The 21,383-nt window shown below is 51.6% G+C and overlaps 2 protein-coding genes across 3 annotated transcripts in view; both read left to right on the forward strand.

Annotated features, from left to right (window-relative positions):
• The window catches only part of GRK3 (G protein-coupled receptor kinase 3), a 61,475-nt gene extending 53,044 nt beyond the window's left edge, over positions 1 to 8,431 (forward strand). For both annotated transcript variants that reach the window (XM_027900461.1, XM_027900462.1), the window contains 6 exons: positions 646 to 712; positions 1,162 to 1,257; positions 3,612 to 3,774; positions 4,547 to 4,683; positions 5,604 to 5,717; positions 6,262 to 8,431. In XM_027900461.1, the coding sequence (XP_027756262.1) occupies positions 646 to 712; positions 1,162 to 1,257; positions 3,612 to 3,774; positions 4,547 to 4,683; positions 5,604 to 5,717; positions 6,262 to 6,423 (739 nt within the window). In that variant the 3' untranslated portion in view covers positions 6,424 to 8,431. The remainder of the gene's footprint in view (positions 1 to 645; positions 713 to 1,161; positions 1,258 to 3,611; positions 3,775 to 4,546; positions 4,684 to 5,603; positions 5,718 to 6,261) is intronic.
• Positions 8,432 to 12,250: 3,819 nt separating this feature from the next.
• MYO18B (myosin XVIIIB) overlaps positions 12,251 to 21,383 on the forward strand; it is a 58,134-nt gene continuing 49,001 nt past the window's right edge. The window contains exons 1-10 of the mRNA XM_027900454.1: positions 12,251 to 12,257; positions 14,139 to 14,325; positions 14,557 to 14,725; positions 16,251 to 16,406; positions 17,058 to 18,104; positions 18,345 to 18,411; positions 18,631 to 18,743; positions 18,938 to 19,114; positions 19,632 to 19,830; positions 20,463 to 20,605. Of these exons, the coding sequence (XP_027756255.1) occupies positions 12,251 to 12,257; positions 14,139 to 14,325; positions 14,557 to 14,725; positions 16,251 to 16,406; positions 17,058 to 18,104; positions 18,345 to 18,411; positions 18,631 to 18,743; positions 18,938 to 19,114; positions 19,632 to 19,830; positions 20,463 to 20,605 (2,265 nt within the window). The remainder of the gene's footprint in view (positions 12,258 to 14,138; positions 14,326 to 14,556; positions 14,726 to 16,250; positions 16,407 to 17,057; positions 18,105 to 18,344; positions 18,412 to 18,630; positions 18,744 to 18,937; positions 19,115 to 19,631; positions 19,831 to 20,462; positions 20,606 to 21,383) is intronic.

Raw genomic sequence — 21,383 nt, forward strand, 5'->3', positions numbered from 1 at the left:
TGTTGTTATCAACTGTTTAAGAAGCCAGTGTGAGACTGGGAGAGGGAACAAGGAGAGAAGTAAACAACTGTTGAGAAACCTTTGGGGATGTGTGATAACAGGTAACTGATGGCCCTGAGCCTGGGGCTGGCTCCAGTTCCAGTGGGAGATTCAGAGATTTTGTCATGGAGCCTTCTTTGATAATGACTTGAGACTGCTTTTCCCTGGGGCCTAACAGGAGTGGTGGTTCATTTTCCCATAAAATTTGTGTAACGCGAAATGGTGTGGAGTAATCTAGTTACATACAAGCAGCGTTTGGGGTGTGACACAGATCAGTGTTTGAGATCTGACACAGATCAGTGTTTGAGATCTAATGCAGATCATTGTTTGAGATCTGACAGCAGAGGAATATCCTTTGGTCTTTGAAATGATGGGGTGCTATCAGAAGTGCTTCGCTGCCAGCCCTACAGCACTATTCTGAGTGTTTCCACCTGAAAATCTTTTCTCCTTTTGTTTACTTAGGAATGTTTATTTTTTATCTTGCGAAAAAGAGCATTTCCCTGATGTTTTCAAGTGATAGAAATGTGACCTTTGAAGGCTTTGTATTTCTTGAATACATTTGAAAAGCCCTTTCATTTGTTGACTTCAGTCATTTTTATTTTGCAGCGCACAAGAAGTAAAAGAACATCCTTTCTTCAAAGGCATTGATTGGCAGCAAGTCTATTTACAGAAGGTAAAGGATGAAGGCAGTAATTTTAGCTTCCTTGATTAACAGTAAAAGGAAAATAAGTCCAAACAGGTAATGGACAGAAAACTTGAGAATCCCAATCCCTAGGACATGTGCTCACTGGCACAAATATGTGGAGGGTTGTTGATGAAAGCTGTTGAATATTCATCACTACATATCTCATTAGTGAGTTGTTATTTTTTCAGTGACAAATGGTTGCATGGTTTCTTCAGCTTAACTGTCTCTAAATTGGAGAGTTTTTTCCCCAGATTTTTGAAGGAGCTTTTATTAAAGAGTGGCAACAACTTTGGACTGAAGTTTAATTTCAAGGGACACACTCTTGAATGGTCATGTATCATTTGTGCAAAAAAATAAAAAGGCTGTATACAACTTACAGAAGGGAGTTAAATAATGCCCATTAGTTTGTCTTTCATTATGCTGCTTTTAATTTGTAGTACCCTCCACCACTGATTCCTCCCCGGGGAGAAGTGAATGCAGCAGACGCTTTCGATATCGGGTCGTTTGATGAAGAGGACACTAAAGGCATTAAGGTACTCAACTTCCAGGGAGAGGTGGAGGGTGGCACTGGGACTGCTGTGCTTGACTTTCCATGTGTGCATGGCATTCCTTTGCTTCGGGGCCGCTGGATGTGCAAGGAATTCCTTCAGGTTGGGAAACTCAGTCCATGCTGGTACCAAAGAGATACCTTGGGCTGGTTCCCTGGGTTGTTGTTTGCCAAGTCCTTATGTTTTTAGACTGACTGAAATCTACCTTCCTATCAGAGGTGTTGTAGGATCATGGAATACCCTGAGTGGGAAGGGACCCACAAGGATCATCAAAATCCAAGTCCTAGTCCTGCACAGGACACCCAACAATCCCATGTCCCTGAGAGCATTGTCCAAATGCTCTGTGAGCTCTGGGCATTTTTTTATGGCAAACCAGATATTTCAAATGGTCAGAAGACAATTGGGAAAGCCTCGTGTTTTCAAGAACACCTGATGGTTTATAGGTTTAAAAATTGCAATTTGTTTCTGATAGTTTGGATAAATGGAACTAAACCTTATTTTACTAGTTTAGTGGTCAGAGAGTGCAGTGGAAAACTCTTAAAAACGACAAACTATTGATGTTAGCAATGTTTTAAATTAGAAAAGGGAAAAGAAACTTCCAGGTTCCGGTATTTTCAAAAATCTAATGAAAAAATATAAATTAAAAAAAAAAAAGGAGTTGAAAGTGCTGGCCCCTTTAGGACTCAGGTGTGATCCCCCTGTGAATATCTTTCTTCTCTGGAGCTTCTCTGGGACTTTGGGACAGCAAATGAGTCAGTGCTTGTCTTGGGTCTGTCTTCTTCATTCTTTTTATCACACATTTCTGCAGTTATTACAGAAGTGAGTCAGGAGAGAAACTAATTGCTCTAAACTTTATAAGCAAAAAGCCACACTGAGTACTCACTGAGTCTAAAAAGGAGCTTGTCTGTCAGTGTCACCTGCTGTGGTGACAGAAGTTGGCACTGAAAAGATTTTACGTGCTTAAAGAGAAGTGCAGAGAGCCCAGGAGGTTCTTTATCCCAGAAAACTCCACATCTTCGGTGTTAGTTTAGCAGGATTCCAGTCTTCTGCAATTCTGGAATGCCAGAATTCAGAGGAACATTTTGCCAGGAGGAACCGGTTGGTCTTTCTGTTTATTGATTCATATTACTGGATGTGAATCATATATTCAGTTCACTGCCATGGCACTTCCAGTTTAATCTCAGGATCTAATAGTTCAGTCTGCCTATAGGATAATTTTGCTCTTAGGGATGAGTCAGTGAGGGATATCAGGTCCAGCCTCCCTATGGTGTCACAGACCTTTAGAGGGGAACTGGTAATTCCTGCCTCTGAGTCAGTGGAGCCAGAGCTGCCAGTGAGGTGTCAGGAACCCCCTCTGCCCCTGAGGACACCAATTTTGAACACCTTGCTGTGCTCTGTGGCCCTTGGAGATTATATTTACCCTGAAGAGTGTCCTGTGACCCCAAGAAGAACATGTGAGCTTTGGGATTACCAGCTGGAGAGCCAACAGTGCGTGCCTGTGGCTTTTCCTCCTTACTTGGGTGCTGTAGGAGGTCCCTGGAACTGCAGAGAAGTCTTCTGTGTGTATTTTCCTGCTGTGATACAGCTATGGATCTCTGAAAGCAGAAGAATATGTACTCCAGGAGTGCCTGGCCTGGCTGTAGAAGGAGAATTAAGCCAGTTTTTCCTATCCTGCTCCTGCAACGGCTGCAGCATCACTGCATCCATGTGGCTTTAAACCCTTCCAGGGATGGGGACTCCACCACTGCCCTGTTCTAGTGCTGGACAACCCTTTTGGTGAAGAATTTTTCCTAATTCCTTTGTTGCAATTCAGTTTAAGGATTCAAAGGTAGAAGAGAAAAGAATCCTTAAAACAAGAAAATTGAGGTCTGCAGCACATGCTGCTGCATTTTGTAGAATAATTATTAAGAATGTTAAACCCAGCTGTTAAAGCATGGAAAGCCTTGCTGTGGAAAAGGTATCTTTTCATTTATTCATGGAATTTTTGTGCTGAGGAAACTTTTATGCAATGAAGTTCAGAATACTGCTGCTTATATTTGAGTAATTATTTAAATGTGAAGTCTAGAGAACATTATGGGACAATGTTGAGTGAGGAGCTAGCGAGAGCTATCAAACCAAACAAGTTTTTAGCAGGTGGCCTGTTCTCTGCACATAAATTAATATCTTTGCTTAAATTAGTGTCTGTGCTTCTCTTGCTTGCATCTGTTTGTTTTGTGAAGGTCTGAGCTCAATACCGCTTTTTGAATAATTTTGTTGTATGGGTAACTATTAACTGTTGGGGATAAGAATAGTGAAAGTTACTAAAATGTTGGGTTTTTATGTTGTTTTTCTCTTGCAAGTTGCTTGATAGTGACCAGGAGTTATATAAGAACTTCCCTCTGGTAATATCGGAGCGTTGGCAGCAAGAAGTAGCAGAAACTGTTTATGATGCAGTAAATGCAGACACAGATAAAATTGAGGCCAGAAAAAGGGCTAAAAATAAGCAGCTTGGCCACGAGGAAGGTAATCTGTCCTTACGCTTCTCTCATCTTTTGCTCCTAGATAGTAGTTCCTGTGCTTGGAGTTCCACACCACACCACACACTCCCGTGACTGTCATTCACCGGGAATTGTTAGAATTTGTTTAGTCACTGTCGTGTTGCTTAAGATGTTTCTTAATGTTTTGAAATGCTGACTGATGACATCACGCTTTGGAAAGAGTATCATAGAATCATAGATCATGGAATGGTCTGGGTTGGAAGGGACCTTAAAGATCATCTCGTTCCACCCCCTGCCATGGGCAGGGACACCTTCCACTAGACAAGGTTGCTTCCAAGCCCTGTCCAGCCTGGCCTTGGACACTTCCAGGGATGGGGCAGCCACAGCTTCTGTGGGCAACCTGTGCCAGGGCCTCACCACCCTCACAGTGTGTGGGGTTTGATTTCATGATCAGGAGCTGAGAAGGGCCCCTGGAGGTCCCGTACAGCAAACTGCAGTCTGCAGGTTGCATCAAACCCCCAGACTTCGGAGAGCAGTATCCAGTTCTTTTAACAACATACTTTGTTGAGATACTTTTTTAAGAACTGTGTTCTTGATTACTTCACTGGAGGTGCATCAGCCCATATCATTAAGGCAGAACTGGGGCTGTGTGTGCACACACAAGCAGGATTTCAACCTGCTGAGGGCACATTGAGTCCCTCGTGCCCAGGATTCCGTCCCTTTTCCACAAAGCTCCCTGCAGAATGCTTTTAGGTTGCACCTTGGTTTACTTTGCTGATAATTCCCTCTTGTTTTAGATTATGCCCTGGGGAAGGACTGTATAATGCATGGATACATGCTGAAATTGGGGAACCCCTTCCTGACTCAGTGGCAGCGTCGTTACTTTTACCTCTTCCCAAACCGGCTTGAGTGGCGAGGAGAAGGAGAGTCCCGGGTAAGTGAGGCTACACTGGGAGCAGCACTGGAATGCAGGTGGAGGTGGAGGAACATCTGAGGACTTATGCCCAGGTGTTCCTCCTGTGGTAATGGTTTATCCCAGTAAATGCCCTGTGGATTTGAGTAACTTATCTCCAGCATCGTTGTAGTTAATTGGTAGCTACACTGCACGGAGGAGACAAAGTTGACTTGAGAAACCTGTTTACTCTGTTTTGTTATGCTTTTGAAGGAATTTGGTAGTTGATGGTATTGTTTTTCATTTAGGACCTCTGGACTATTTATACAAAAAAACACAAACTGGTAAGGTGACAATGCTATAGCATTTTGTTTCCAAGAAAATGCTATAGTGACTGTAGTGTAGCCCAGCTGTGCTCATGTGCAGGGCAGATAATTTGTATATTTAGTTAAGGGAGGGTTTGGAATTTAAGACATTGTGTCCTCTGCTGTCTATAGGGAAATCTTTCCTGCACATTGCTGTATGTTCACTTTGGAAGTATTTAGTGCTGAAATATTCCCTTTCAGCTCTTAGAAATAGTAAGATTGGCTTTTATTTTTAACAGCAGTAATACTTGGAAAATGTATCAAATTATATGCAACTCTGGAGGGAAAATAGTGAATATTCTGTTAGCAGACACACCTATTTGTAGATTCTTATTTCATGCTGTCATTACTGGCTTTCAGAGCTGATATTCCATTGTCTCTGTTGAAGCAACCAGGCCCCTTGTAAATGTCTCTTACCTTATAATCTATCTTTAGTTCATGACCCAGCCTTCAGAAGTAAATGTTTGTGTAATGAATCTTAATGTTCATAACTTAATTCATGTGTCGAGTCTAGAAAAATGAGATAGTGACTTTTATTTGATGGGTAACAGGGTTTTTTTTTTCAATTAATTCTCTGCTCTTTTGCAAATGCTGCAGCAAAACCTGCTGACAATGGAACAAATAGTATCTGTTGAAGAAACACAAATTAAAGATAAGAAATGCATCTTACTGAGAATTAAAGGAGGAAAACAGTTTGTCCTACAGTGTGAGGTAAGACACTTGTTTTTTGATAACTTAATCAGATTGTTTTGCATATGATAAAGGATTGACAAGTTTTCAGGTCTTCCTGTTACATATTAACTAAGGCCCTTTGTGAAGCAGAGCTGAAGTGTTTATCACAGTCGAGTTTTGAAAGCGGGAAACCTGCAACTGTGCCAGTTCCTGTCATGGATTTCAGTGGTATTTGGGCCAAAACGAGTTCAGTTTATTAAATAGCTTAAAAACTTCAAAACTGCTCAATCTCTGTGGGCTCCGAGGGCCTTGTTGGCTCATGTGTCACTGCAGGGAGTTGCTGTAGCTCACGTGTTTGCCAGGGGGAAGTGCAGGAGTCCTCCAAACATTGTGTCCAGCCTTCGGCAGGGTGATGGAGAAGCCAAGGGCAGCACGTGGGCAATACCCAAAGCTGCTCGTTCCTCCGGAAAATCAAAATAACTTCCTTAAGGTGCTGTGTAAGACAGAAGATGCTGTTGACTGGTTACAATGAAGTGCCAAACTTCATTGGTTACAATGAAGTGCTTCTGTGTCTCTGTTTCAGAGTGACCCCGAATTTGTTCAGTGGAAAAAGGAGCTGACGGAAGCTTTCACTGAGGCCCAGAGGTTGCTGCGCCGGGCTCCAAAGTTTCTCAATAAATCTCGCTCCACAGTTGTAGAGCTCTCGAAGCCACCGCTCAGCCACAGGAACAGCAACGGGCTGTAGGAGACACGAACCACATTCACGTAGGGAGAGCTACTTGGTGAACATGCAGAGTGTCCCAGAATCCTTATGAATGACTTTGTGCAATCCTGGACGCGGGATGTGCTTAGAAGAGGAGGAATTCGATGTTTACAGCGTGGGATCATGTCAGAACTCTGTCTCTGGAGGCTGTGAAGACTGGAAGGGTGGCGGGTGGATTCCTGCTCCTGCAGCGGTGGAAGTCACCAAGCGTAGAGGCTGCTCCTTGCTCCCACGCGTCCCCACTCCCGGCGGGGGCCCGGATGTGCTCCGTTACTCTGGAACTACTGATGGAAGGAAGAGGCTGTTTTCCCTGCGATCCCCTCGTTTGGTGGCACCAGGCCTGGGGCTGGCGCGGGTGCTGCTGGCTGGGGTGACACTCCATGGTGACGCCGACGGACCCGGAGCTGCCGCCCTGTTGGATGACCCTCACTCTGTCGTGTTGCCATGTCCTTTCCAACCATTACTGCTGACTCTGTAATAACCTTTCTCCATACTGCTGATGATCAACAGTGTGACTCTTATGCACTTCAAAGTACTGAATTCTAACTGTCCTGTGGTTTAAATGTTATTGCTACTTCATGGGAGCGTTGAACTCGAATTATTCCCTTGGTTTGTTGTACTCACTAATAGTAGCTACCACCGTTTTGCTTCTTCTACGTATATGCAGTACTATAACTGACACAATAGAGTAATAATTGGTGAAGAGGAATTTATGGTAGCTTCATCTAGTGCTCTGTTGTATAAATTGACTATTTTAGCACAGTTTTTAAAGAGCAGATTCCTTTTGACAAGTTTACAGTGAACATAAAGACAGTTCTTTTCCATTTCAGGTCAACTGCACTTTTTAAAAATTAAAAAGAAATTATTCAAATCCAATGCATTCTAGTGCATGTGCTGGGTTCAAATGTCTGGGTACCTCGGTACGTATTCCGGATCACTCCAGTTCTGGGACTCGTGGATCCTTCTCTGTTGTACACAGGTGTGTTCTCATAGCATAGATATCCCAGTTCTCTCTGTAGCTCGGCCCAGGAGGTTCGTGCACATATCACACAGCTCAGCTTGTGAAAGGATCTTTGATTTTTCTCTTGTAAAGAGTTCAAACTGTCCACATTGTAAACAGTCTGAGAAAACTGAGTGTGGTACTGACAGGGAGCTGATCAAATGCCCGTTTTTTGTTAATTCTACTTGAGGCATCAGTCGTGTCGTGCTGAACTCGTGCTGAAGTCAAGATCTAATCCTGAACTGTCCGACAGCTTCAAACTTGTCAAGTCAACCTTGCCCTGGGTGTTGTGATGGCTTGTAAGAGAGAGGTCAGGGCTGAATTTAAGCTTTTTTTCTGATTCAGCGAACACCTTTGAGAAGATTTTCTTCCCAGATCCATAGGTACAACTCTCAGAAGTCCCTAAAGACAATGGGAATTGTGTATGGTAAATGAGAGCAGAAATTGCCCTGTCAGCTTCCCCCATCCCCCCGGTGTGCGTGTTGCTGTCAGACAACCACAGAGTTCCAGACCTCTTTCCGTGTAGAAAGGTAATAAAGTTGGCTGTATTGGCTTCTAGAAGTGGGGCTGGGTTGTCTGCAGAGCCCATGCAAACTCTATCTGAACATCAGGGGCTTCATCAAAGGAAAAACATTCTGGGAAATACCCTCTGTGAGTCAGCAATTACTTTCAGTGATTTTTTTCCCTATTTATTTTCGAAATTATTCCATGTAAAGGGTACCAGCCTCCCTGTCATTCCTGCTGATAAGTGTCATTGAGCATCTGAGCTCCTCTGTAAGGAGCAGTGTCAAAGGTAGTCGGTCAAAGGTTGGACTCAAAGATCTTGGAGTTCTTTTCCAATCTGAATGATTCCATGATTCTATGTGTGGTATTTCAAAATGTTTGGGATAGGAAATGTCTCATGCCACTGGGTGTTGTTCAGCTCTCCCTACAATATCATGCAGTGCTCTTATTCTTCTTCATGATTTAGAAAACTCCCTCAGATTGTGTTCAAAGCTGCTCACGGTTCTTGTGTAACTTGTTTGTACTTTTTTAGTCCACGGTCAGTTCCATTCTTCTCCTTCAGTTATTTTCCATGGCTGGTTTTTACTCTCACTCCTTGTTGGCAGTCTCTGCTCAGTAGATTCCGGGTGCTGGTGTTGGTGAGGAGGGGAGGGACAGGGCAGCAATTGGGAAATCATGCCTCAAAACCGGAGATTTTGTATGAAATGAAGCTTGTGTATTGACTTAGGAAATTACTTGTATTTTGGAGTTGGGATGGCCCCAGACTATGCTTGTTATCATGGCCCTTACTGCCTTGTCCCGGTCCACCCTCAGTCAGCTCTTCATCTCTGGTGAGAGTGGGGCAGTAACGGATTTGGTTTTCTTTAGTCAACTGATTTGAACGTGGAAAGGCACGTCAGGCACGGCCTTGTCTTTTGTGCATTTTGACCATATTTGTAGATATTTGTAGGAGTTGTATTTTTGTTAATGTTCAGGGAAGTAAAGAAATTAGAGCTTCAGGCATCCACAGCATTCACTCAGCTGAGTGAATGATTAAACAGACTTTTAAACAAATTATCTGAAAGTCCTTCAAAAAAGCATCAGCTGGACTGAAGATTTAAGCGTGTGTGGGAGTTGTTTCTGATATTCCAAAATGGAGAATTACACCTGGATAGGGCCACGTTAAACACCCCCTGACACATTCACGTGTTTCCAGGGCTGCAGGGATTATATTGTGATTATTCCTTGTAGCTGGCAAATTCAGTAGGACCAGATCCTGGAAAGCCAGCAGGAGTAATGGGATGGGAGGGAGCTGGGCTGGGGGTCCTGGGGCATTTTGAGGAGCTGCACCCCTGCTCCCTGTGCTTTTTTGATATGTGGGAGTTGCTGTAAATTAAAGTCTCTCTTGAGGAATAGGAATACAGTGAATTCTGGCCAAAGTCAGGCTTCTATGAGTAGAAATTTAAGTGCAGGAGAAGCAAAGCCACAGTTATTCCTGCTGCAGGCAGAGTGAGGAACTGCTTGGAGCAGGGATGAGCTTGGCTGGTGTCTCCTGACTGAGTCAGGTGCTCCCTTGGACGCCCGGTCAGATCAGGTGTCTCGTCATTGCAGGTATAAATTCATATTCCTCAGCCTTATTTGGTAACTGTTTTGCAAATTCATTAACCTGTTAATGGAACATCTGTGAATTTTTTTCAATCCTTCAGCCAAGTGTTGGCTGTCCACTTCCCCAAGTGTAAAAGCTTCTTCCTGTTAGTTGTGTTGAGCTTTATGTCTTGTTCTTGTCCCTGGTCCAGCACAGCCTGTGGCCTTCACAGGTTCTTCCCAAACCGTTGCTGTGAGATAAGCTGGAGTAATGCTGGAGTGGATCCAGCTTCGATTGACATTCCTGGTATGTTCTCCCGCCCCCCATTAGGCTTCAGAAAAACTTGGAGCAGGCTAAAAATAGCTGAAAGTATGGCTGGGAAGCCTGGCAGGTAGGGAGAGCAGCTCCAGGGATAGACCTCCGCGTAGTCACATTCAAATTTTCCTCAAATTCTTGGGGTTATCCTGAGCAGGGCCAGGAGTTGGACTTCAGTGATCCTTGTGAGTCCCTTCCAACTCAGGATATTCCATGATTCTGTGATTCAGCGCCTCCCCTTTAAAAACTCAATGGAAGTTTTTCTTCTCCCACTTCTATCAAGGGGGAAAAATGGAAATTGGATTATGAGGTTCGGTTTGGTTTTGATATAAATCAGGTGTTTGCAGCGCAGTGTGTAGGTGATGGAAACACTGAGTTTTTGTGCTAAAACAGACCTGTTTTGGTTGTGGTCCTGTCCAAGTGGACACTGTTGTGCCCAGGAGAGCTGCTCAGGGGTTGATGTTGCCCCCTGAGCAGGACCAAGCCCCGGCACTGTGGTGACTCGGCATTGACATTCCTTGGGTTTACAGTAAATCACTCATAAGGATTGACATCCCTGGAGCTCTGAGTTGCTCTTCCCCTGGCAGCTGATCAGCTTTAGGACCAGGTTATTTAATTCCTCGTCCATATCCACATCCCACAACCGTTGGCACACGGGTGTCTCCGTGCCCCTCTCAGCATGTGGCAGTGACATGGTTCCTTCAGCTCTGAGGTGTTCACACCCAGAATATCCCTGGAGGAAGGACTATTTGAAGTGTACAGTAGACAGTAAATAATTCTAGTTGTGTTGATTAATATAAGGAATGAGTCAGTTCTATGAATTAAAGAAAAAAAAAACCTGAAAAGCGTATTTTGACAAAGCATAGTATTAATTTTAATATTGTACAAAAAGGAAAATATCTAAAATATACAGAGAAAAGATGTATATCCAAATGTCTGAGGAGTTTCAAGATAATCTACTTTTGTTTCCTGTTGATTTCTATTCCATGGTGTACATATTGTGTGGATGGAACATTGGCTGTTTTAATACTATTGTTAAATTGTATTTTTATTTTGTGTTAAACTAATCACCACAGACTCAGCTTTATTTTGTTTATGTAAAGGTTGCTATGCTCTGTAGGTATAAACCCGAGAATTCTATTTTAACAGAAAAAGCATTTTATATTATTTATTAAATACATGTTTCTCCAACTTCTGACATTCCACAGAATTTCTGCTCCGTATGTGTATGGAAGTGGCAATTCCTTTCAAGCAGGATCAGCCAACTTTATTCTGTTTTTCATTCTAAAGTGGGAATAGTCTCCCTGAGGACGTGCAGCTCACCCTTGTCCCCCAGCACAGGGACTCTGGACTCTGTTGGGGCTATCTCGAGGTGGCTCATGAATGCAGAAGCACCTGGAAAGCTCCTGCAGATCGACCCCTTGGTGTGATATTTCTAAATTTCCCTTTTATCTCTCAGCCTTCCAAGAGCAAGTGTTTATTCACAGGAGTCTGTGCTGGGTTAATGAGAATCAGTGACCTAAATTGGGGCAAGGAGTCAGTTTGATGTTTGATACAGCTCAACCATCAGCTCAGGGACGTGCACAGCTCTAATTCTGAGGGTAAGGAGTGAGTGGAGGAGAGCCCAGAGTGGTGCTGGAGCTGGAGAACTTGGTGTGGGGGCCAGTTGAGGCATAGGGCAGGGATGGGTTGCAGGCAGCCACAGTCACCAAAATGTATGTCATGGAGATGGATTTGGTGTTTTAAGAGTGATCACTTGATCCTTAAAAACAGGCCAGAGCCTGATGAGGCAGCAGCGGTGTCTGTCAGGGAGCCGGGGCCAGGGCAGGACCCTGTTCCGTGTCACATCCCAGGAAGGGAGTGGGCACTCCGAGATCCCACAGGGACCAGCCCTCGGGTGACCCCGATGCTGGACCCCTTCAGTGTGGGTACCATCCTGGTGTCACTGCGAGAGTTGGTGTCACTGTGAGAGTTGCTGCCACTGGGCACATCTGTAGAGAGCCAACCTCAGCACCTCCTTCCCAGGTGAGGTACAGAAATAGCCCCAAATTCAGCAGATCATCCATTTCCTAAAAACGATTCCGGTTGTGAGCGTGGCCTCTGCAGTTTGAGGAATACTCAGGGTATTACAGCACATGCTCTTAATTGCCGCTGTGGTGGAGCTGAAGGTCTGTGGTGGTCAGAGCTGATACCCATGACATCTCTGGGGTGAAATCTGGCGTTTTTCTGCTGCTGAAGCCCTCTCCTTGCTGAGGGGCTGCCTGAAGCCAGGGAGAGATCCATTCTGTGCTCTTGGAGTGGGGAGGGATCCCTCCCTCACCCTAGAGCAGTCCCTGCCTTCTTTCCCATTTCACCCTGTCATTCCTGCCTGATCCCACTGGATTTGGGGGTGAGCTTGAGCTGCTCCTGAAGGGAGGTAAAGCCCCATGACGGGTAAGACTATGCTAGTGGCGTCGTGGCTCCTTAGTGTCATCCCTCGAAAGTAGACACGGTGGGGACAGCACTGAGCCTGGTGTTGATGGCCTGAAGTGTGCCCAGTCAGGGCTTTGATAGAAAACTGGGAGACAGGTTCAGGAAGGTGGTTGTTCAGAGTCAGGTTTGTCCGGGTTTGTTTAACAGTGTGTTCCCAGACTGGAAAACAAGATGGACTGGGGTGAGGTACAGGCTGGGAAGAGACTTTCCTGGCTGTAACAGGGATTTTTTCCTCAGAGAAAGGGAGAGAGCAGAGAGTGAGATGGCACATAAAAACGAGCCTGAAAAACAGAATAAAGTGGGAGCATCCTTGGAGAGGGGATTTGTGAGCACTTTCAGTGCCTCATTCGGTCCTTCAAAACAAAAAGGAGCAGATTCACACGAACAGCTACTCGTGATGAGGGAAATGATCGAAAGAGAACCTGTCCGAAATGTGTAATTAATGGTAAGCAAAGCCAGGATCTGTAAATAACTTTAGATATTGTATCGATGAGATCATTCCTTGTTTTATGTACTTGGCTCTTTCCATATTTATTGTGGGGAGGAGGGTCCTCGTGCCGGGTGAGCCTGTGGCACGTCCCTCGGGCTCCTCACGGACTGTCCTCGGAGTTTACAGCCCTCGCCCGTCGTGGCGGATGTGCCACACTCGGTTCTTTCCGCAGTATTTTTTTAACGGATTATTTTGGCACAGCTAAGCTGCTTCTGTGTGTTGGTCAGTACAACTGCTCTCCTTCGACCAGACCCCAATAAAAACCGTCCTTTGCGTGTGTGCTGGTGCCTGGTTCTTTCAGAGTCACCTGCCCCTTCCCACTGGACTGGGACGGGCTGTGCCAGACTGGGCAGCTGCTCACAGGGCACTGCTGGACTGACCCCTGTGCCCCATCACCCCGCCTTGCCCCACACACAGGTAAGTCTCTTTGCTCACCCCCATTCCTGTGCACGGTGTTTATCCTGATTTTTCCCAACACTGGTTGTGTCCTGATGGTGGTGTGGTGCTTGCTGCGCCCCCGGGGTGATCCTCAGTTGGGGATCCCCGACAGGGACTGGGAGGTGTGTGATGGGTGACCAGTGGTGGCTTTCCACCAGTGCCAGAGGGACCCCCAGGAGTGCACAGGCCCCCCCTGTGGCTGCACTGCCATCCGGGACCATGTGCCCTCATGCTGGTGGAATTGGGGTTCGTAAAATGCTTGGAGCACCCTCAGTTTTCTGCCATGTGACTCCTGACTGACAATCCTCTTTCCTTTCTCATTAGCAGAGCTTTTCCAGCTGGTGCCCTGGGCATGTCTGTGGACCTTTTCAGGTCAGATGCAGAGTGGCTGAGGGGGAGTTACACTTTTGCAGCTGGACTTGGCCTGAGCCAGCGCCCTGCACCCCGACTGGGGGTCACACTCTGTCCTGTGTGGTCACCACATGTCCACTCTGCTGACCCCCTCCCACCTGCCCTGTTTGGGTGCTGACTATGCTGGTGTTAGTGCCAGGGACTATTTTGAGCTCTGTTCTCAGGTCCCTCTCCAGCTCATCTCCATCTCAGGCTGGGGCTGGTGGGGAGAAGTGGGGTGCTCTGGGGAGCCCCGTGGTGGAGCTCTGAGCCATGATGTTGGGGATCACCCTGGGGTCCCCTTCTGCAGCAGCAGAGCGCCTTGGGTGGGCTCAGGCCGAGCCACAGAGGTTCTCCCACTTCTGTGGGTTGCAAAAGTGTGCACCAAGGAAGGCAAAACCAGCGTGTTGTGGAGGGCGCGAGTGACACACGTGTGCCAGGGAAGGCATGGGTGACACGTGTGTCCCAGCCGGTGCAGAGGCCAAGGAACAGGGGAGTCCCGCTGTGCCGCTGCCTCTCCCCAGCCGCGGCCCCGGTGCCACCGCCGCGGGTATTTTTAGCAGTGACATGTGTCACCTCAGCTGCCACCGCGGCGGGGGCGGGGGAGGCGTGTGCTGACCCTCCGCCGCTCCCCGCACGCCGCTGTCGCTCTCTCGCGGAGCCCGGTGCCGGCGAGGGCCGACAGCCCCCCGCGCCCGCAGCCCCCGCCAGGTACGGGGGCTCTGGGGGGGGACCTGGGGGTGGGGGTCGGGGTCCGGACGGGCTCTCCGGGTGCGCGGGGCCGTGGGCCCCTCGGCCGGGAGGGTTATTTTTAGTTAGGAATGGATGGCGATAGCGGCAGCCCGGGCTTCGGGGGCGGCTTCCAGGCACGAGGCTGTGCTGGGGAGAGGCTGCCACGGGAGAGGGGTTGGGAACGGGGACGGTGCTCCCTGCCCTGTGCAGGAGGTTGGCCAGGGATCCCTCAGTGGCCTCGGCTCTTGGCACTTACCGGGATGGAAGTGGCAGCGAGTCCCAAACGGGGACCAGACCCGAATGGCCGCGGCCCAACCGGGGCCGCATCCTGCACCTGGGTGAGGGCAGCAGAGTGGTGGTGATGGTGATCCTGGCCCTTGTTCGTGCCGTGCTCTGTGTTTGATCCCCTCCGTGCTCGGTTTCCCCACGTACAAGGCAGGACGGAGGGTCCCACTCGGGGAGGTGACGGTGCCTGGCCCCAGGAACCTTCCGGGCTCTGCCGGCGCCGCTCGGGGCCGGTTCTCCCCGGGTCCAAAGAGCCCCGGGTGAGTGGGACAGGGTGGGGAGCAGCGCCGGTCCCGGAGGGCACGTGGCCCTGGGGGCTGCCGCCTGGGAACGCAAGTGACATTCCTGAGCCGGCTCCTGGCCGCTCCGGAGCTCCTGCTCTTTTTACTGTACAAGGAGATGCGGCCGCCGGCGGGGCCGGGCGAGCCCCGGCGCTCTCGGGGCGTGAATGATCCCGACAGGTGAAGCCGGGGTCAGCCCGCGGTGGGGCACGGCCGGGCTCCCGCGGCCGCCCAGACCGGGCCGGGGGGTCCCACCACCACCACCACCCCGCTGCCACCGACCCTCTGTATCGCCACTTCCCCACCCTGCCTGGCCCTCGCCAGGCCTGGAGGTGGCTGCTGGTGGCAGTGCCCTCTCCAGCACTGCCATACCACCCATTCCCTTATGCCCGAGCTGCCACTCTCCAGTTGGTGCTGTGAGCTCTGGTTGGGCAACCCCCAGCAAGGTCACGGTGCTGCCACAGCTTGTGGCACAGCCCTGGGGCCAGCAGCAGCCCCTGGCTAACTCTCTCCTCTCTCTCTGCCTGGCGTGTCCCCACATCTCTCCCCACAGCACCGTCCAACCTCGCTGCCACAATGGCCATCTCTTTGCGCCTGGCGCTCTGGGAGCAGAAGGAAAGTCTCGGTCCGGGGTGGCACCGGTGGTGTTTCAGGGCTGGGTGCTTGTGCCTGCCCGGGGGCTCAGTCCTAGGGGGGTTGCACTGCAGCAGCCTCTGGGGTTGCATCCCCACAGCTCCCTGCACACTTTGCTCCTGCTGTGTCCAACCCTGCTGGCTCCAGGCTCCTTCACAGCCTGATTGTTTCGGTTTGCGTGATTTTGCCGCTGTTTGATGCACATGAGTCCCTGCCTGTCTGAGCCTGGCTGAGGCCACTGGATTTGGTGCTGGTGCTACTGAGCAGGGCTGTGGCTGGGAAAGCTGTGGGAAGCGGGGCTGGTTTTGGCCTGGGGCCTGGCACAGAGGGATGGACCTGCAGGGCTGCATGTGGCCGTGGTGATGCTGGAGCTGTTTCTTGACTCACTGCAGCCAGGACAGATCCTCCTGTGGCCCTGCTGGGGCAGAGATGGCAGCACACGTGGGCTCCTGGTGGCCGTGGAAATCGAAGTGCTTCTCTGTGGGCTTTTCTACTCAGTGCTTCTGCTTGCCACAGCATTGCTGAACCAGCCTGGTGCCCACGGGTGGCCCGTGGCCTCTCTGGGACCCTGGGCGATGCCTGCAGCTGCTGGCAGAGCAGAGCAGGGTGCTGTTCCTGGTTCCACTGCCACTAACGTGCCCACGGGGCTGTGCCATGCTCTGTCCCCGTGCCCACCCCATAACCCACCTCTGCTCCTGTGAACAGATACGGGACGAGGACCGGGGGCCGCCCCCGTCCGCGCCCCCCCTGCTCCTGTCGGTCATCCCCGGGGGGTTCATCAAGCAGCTCGTGAGGGAGACCGAGAAGGAGGCCAAGGCAGCGAGACAGAGGAAGGAGAGCAAGGCGAGCGGGAAGGAGGAGGTGAGTGGTGGTGAATCCCACACTGTGCCAGGGTGTCCTGCTGGGCCACTGTCTGCGTGTCCTTGGGTGTCCCCAGTTGTCCCCAGCTCAGAGAAGTTCTTTGGGGGCCAAGGGACTGCGTGGCCCCATGACACTGGCCACAGTCAGGAATCTGGGGGTGTTTTGCATGAGCTGAGCTGGAAATGTGGTGGCTGCAGCAAGCTGCAGCCCTGCCCAGCTCCCAGCCTCGAGCAATTAATGCTGGAGACTTCCTTAATGCATCTTGCCATTCTTGACTTTCTTAATTGGAAGGTGAGTAATTAAGCAGAGTGTGAGGCTCTCTAGTTCAGTGAAGAGTGCAGAAAGGGGAGCACAGGGCGTCTCCAGAAACAGCCCCAAGTGATGACCCAGGATGTGGTGGGTGGAGGGTCAGGATGTGGCCAAGGGGGAGGAGGAAGCCACCACTGATTGCCATCCTGCAGCCAGGTTCAAGAAGCCATCCATAGCCATCATCTGTGCCCAGAGAGAGTGGATCAGGGTTGGAGCTCCATGTCCTGCCTGGCTGTGTGTGGCACGGTCAAACCACGTGGGGTTGCAGCTCCAAAGGCTGGGCTGAGGTTGGGTTCTTTACCCTGTCCCTGTCAGATTCAGCTCCTCTCCTTTGCTTGGCAGCCCGTGGGGAAGGACGGCGAGGCCCGAGCCGGGGACGCCCCAGCTGCCAGAGGACGTGGGGCCAGTGAGGAGCCACTGCAGAACGGGCTGAAGGTAGAGGGGCAGGGGGGCAAGGGGGTCACAGCCCCCCCATGCAAGGTGCTGCCCCCTGAAAAAGCTGCACCAGCACCGGGGACCATCCCCAGAAAAGCTCCATCCCCTGCACCCAGTCTGGCAGTGCCTGCCCCCAAACCAGCAGAGACCCCCCCAAAACCAGCAGAGACCCCCTGCAAACCAGCAGAAACGTCCCCAAAACCAGCAGAAACGTCCCCAAAACCAGCAGGAACACCCCCAAAACCAGCAGGAACACCCCCAAGACCAGGAGAGACCCCCCGCAAACCAGAGGCGGCGTCCCCAAAACCAGCAGAGGCTTCCTCCAAACCAACGAAGATCACTCCCAAACCAGCGGAGACCCCTCGCCTGGAGGTTCCCAAGGTGGCAAAGCTGTTGTGCCCCAAGAAGAACCCCAAGGACACCCAGCAAGGGGACAGTCCCCCATCTCCAGCCCCTGCCCCCAGCCAGGGCCCCCAGCGTGGCAGCAAAGTCCCAGCGAAGGAGGGGGACGCACCCAAGGGGACAGAACCCGAGACCACCAAGAAGGAGAAGGGGACACTCCTAAGGCACGAGGAACCCTCAGACAAGGTGAGAGCCCAGAGGGAGCTGTTTCCAGCCAGGAAAGAGCTGGAGAAGATGAAGAAAGATGTTGGAGGTGGCAAGAAGGAGCCAAGGGAATTCAAAAAGCCTGAAAAACCCACAAACAAGTCAGAGGAGCTCAAGGGGCAGCCGGAAGGAATCCAAAAGAAGTCCAAAGATGTGGGAAAGGAGGTGGGGAAGGTGAAGGAAGAGCTCGGAAAGGGTAAAGAGATGCTGAGAGAGAGCAAAGGGATGGACAAGAGCACAGACAAGGATGAGGATAAAGAAACACTGGGAAAGAGCAAAGAAATGAGCAAGAGCACAGTCAAGGATCAGGGTAAAGAGGTATCCGGCGAGAGCATGGACAAGGACCAGGTAACGTGGGTGCTACCCAGGGTTTTGGGGCACTGATGTAATTTTTTGGTTTCATGTAGCTCTTCCCATTTCCATGGGCTTGGCTGGGGGCTGGAGGGAAGGCAGACCCGAGGTTGGACAGGCAGGCAGCAGAGGGACAGGGACTCTGGCTGGAACTATTGCTGTCCAGAGGGCAAAGGCAGTTTGTTCAGCTCAGTTTTCCTCACACTCATGTCCAATTCCCCTCTCTCCTCTCTGCAGGCTCCAAGAGACGTTTGGTATGAAGCAGAGAAGGTCTGGCTCATCCAGCAGGATGGGTTCACACTTGGTAACTTGCCTTGCTATGCCCTCACTCTCCAGCACCAGAGATGAGACGTGTTGGGAGCAGGGTGGGCACTGGGTGCTGTGCTGGCACAGTGCCCATCCATGCCCCAGTGGGGCTGTGGTTGGATTTGATCCCTTGGCATCTCCCCATGCCACAGCAGGCTCTGCCCTGGGCTGCCTTGGCCATGCCAGGCTGGAGAGACTCATCAGCCTCTCGTTGCAGCCACGCAGCTGAAGCCAGACGTGGGGACACCCGAGCTGCCGGCGGGAAGGGTGAGGGTGCGCCGGGACGAGGACGGCACCGTCACTGAGGTGGACGAGGACAGCGTGCAGAGGGTGAGCCCCCTCCCCAGTTTGGGCTGGTGCAGGGACAGGAGCCCTGATGCAGGGCAGTGCCTGGGCATGATGATGCTTCTCAGGCCATTGCCCCAGGCTGGCTGGGTCTCCCAGGTGTCGGGGTGCCAGCACGGTCCGGCACAGCCTGTGCCGTGAGAGCAGAGCTAGAGGTGTCTCTGGCTCTCCTCCCACAGACCAACCCCCCCAGCCTGGATCAGGCCGAGGATCTGGCCGCGCTCATCAGCCTCAACGAGTGCAGTGTCCTGAACACGCTGCGGCAGCGGTTCCGTGCCCGCCTGCCCTGCACCTACGCGGGGCCCAGCCTGGTGGCCATCGCGCCCGGCCCCGCGCCCGCCGGCGGCGCGGGGAAGGTGAGCGGGGGGGGGAACCGTGCGACAGCGTCACCGACCCCCGGGGGGACAGTGGCGGAGGGCGCCGGGCGCGGCGGTTGCCGGCAGGTGGCACCGTGGGACCGTCACAGCGCGGGGAGGCTCTGGGGACACGTGGGACCGGGGATGCTCTGCGGACACTCGGGACCAGGAATGCTCGGGGCAGGGATGCTTTGAGGATGCTCAGGGCTGGGCAAGCCCTGAGATCACTCAGGACCAGGAATGCTCGGGGCAGGGATGCTCTGGAGGCACTCAGGACCAGGGATGCTCTGAGGGATGCGCCGAGGACACTCAGGACTGGGGATGCCCGGGGAGGGGGGATGCTTTGAAGATACTGAGGGCCAGGGATGCTTGGGGCTGGGGGCGATCTGCGGACACAGTTTCGGCGGGTTCTATACCCTGGGGAGAAACCCACCACCCTGAGTGTGAATGTCTTCAGGTTTTTCTCTGCAAGAAACCTGTTTTGGGATTTGCTCTGCCACTCTCTCCCTGCCCACAGGCTCCCAGGGGGAAGCGGGACAACCTGCCCCCACACATCTCCTCGCTGGCACACAGAGCCTACAGGAACCTGCTGATGCAGCGGCAGGACCAGGCCATCGTCCCCCTGGGGCGTAGCGGGGCCGGGAGGACCAGGTGCTGCCAGAGTGCCCTGGAGTACCTGGTGGGCACAGCGGGCAGCGTGGACGGCAGGGTCTCAGGTACAGGGCTGGGGGCTGCTGGGAGCCCCCACAGAGATGGTGCTGGGCGGAGGCCACACATGGAGGCTATGCAGGCTGGGGGCACACAAACACAAAGGTGATGCTATTTCCGTCTAATGGCCTCAGTTCGTCCCATTCCTGGCCTGATTCATGCCCCTTGAGGTGGCTCTCGAGCAGCCAGTGTGGCTGTGAGTGCCACTGTCCTCATTGCAGACCCAAAAGATTTACGGTTTTGACAAACACCAGCATGAGCACCAGGAGGGAATTACTGGAATTATTCCCGTGCTTGGGGCAGCACTTTCCTACCTGATCAGGTTACCGGTGACGCGAGAGGAAGCGCTGCTCAGCGCTCAGTAGCTTTAGAGGGCAGGGTTGGATTTCGGAGCTCTCTGGGTACACTGTGCTCCTGCAAAGGGCTGACGAATGGCCTGGAGCAGGGTGGAGGCATGGTCAGGCTGGCACATCTCCTTCCTGTCAGCAAACACCTGCTCCCCTGGTGTGGGATGCTGACCCCCATGCCCAGCCAGTGCTGGAACAGACCCCTGGGAGGAGCAGGCAGAGGTGAGCCAGGAGGAGATGCCTCCTCCAGGAATGTAGCGGGACTCAGCAGGGCTCTGGTGCTGGTTTTGCAGTGGAGAAGATCCAGGCAATGTTCACAGTCCTGGCAGCCTTTGGGTCAGTGACCACTGGCCACAACAGCAGCTCCACGCGCTTCTCCATGGTCCTGTCGCTGGATTTCAGTGCCACTGGCCAGATCACCGCTGCTCATCTCCAGGTACCTGTCACCTGGTGAGATGGGAGGGCTGTGGCTGAAATTGGGGGTCCTCAGGATGGGGATGAACCACTCCTGTGCTGTGCTTCCCAGCCAGGCTGGGTGCAAGGAATGATGCTCTGCTGCCTGCTCCGCTCCCTGCTCCTTCTGGGCCACAGGTACCTAAATGGCACCTGAGCAGGAGCTCTGTCAGCCCGTCCCCCTCCCTGGCAGGGAGCTTGGAGCAGTGCTGGGATGAAATGTTTATGAGGAAATGTATAATTCAGCGTTTCATTAGCAGCACCTCACACGGTCGCCTCGAGCTGACACCTCTGAGGGCTTTTATCACCATCAGGGCTCTTATCAAAGGCTCTTTAATCAGAGCTGCTTATGCCCCCGGGCCTCCTCTGAGGGAGGACAGGCCTGGAGCACCAGGGCTTCCCATTGCTGCCCCTGCTCTGCCCTGGGCACCAGCAGGGAGCCAATGGCCTGGCAGGGCCATCCTTGTGCAGGAATGGGAATGTGCCCACTATTACCATCCCGGGATGTTCATGGGAGGATGGGACAGTCTTGGGGGGAAACACACCCAGCTCTGGGGTCAGTGCTGGCACTGAACACTTTTGGCAAGGCAGGGGCTGATCTGGGCTTGTTTCAAGCCCAGGCAATGACTTACTCAGATCCTGCAGTATCTTTGCCAGCCATCACACTGCCCAGACCTCTGGAGGCATGGAGGGACTGTGTGTTGCACCTGTGCACTGAAATGTTGCCCCTCTATGCCTGGGGCCCAGTTTGCTTGCACAGC

The sequence above is a fragment of the Empidonax traillii genome, unplaced genomic scaffold, assembly GCF_003031625.1.
Source record: "Empidonax traillii isolate 1590-97213 ecotype Southwest subspecies unplaced genomic scaffold, ASM303162v1 scaffold731:size316458, whole genome shotgun sequence".
NCBI lineage: Eukaryota > Metazoa > Chordata > Aves > Passeriformes > Tyrannidae > Empidonax > Empidonax traillii.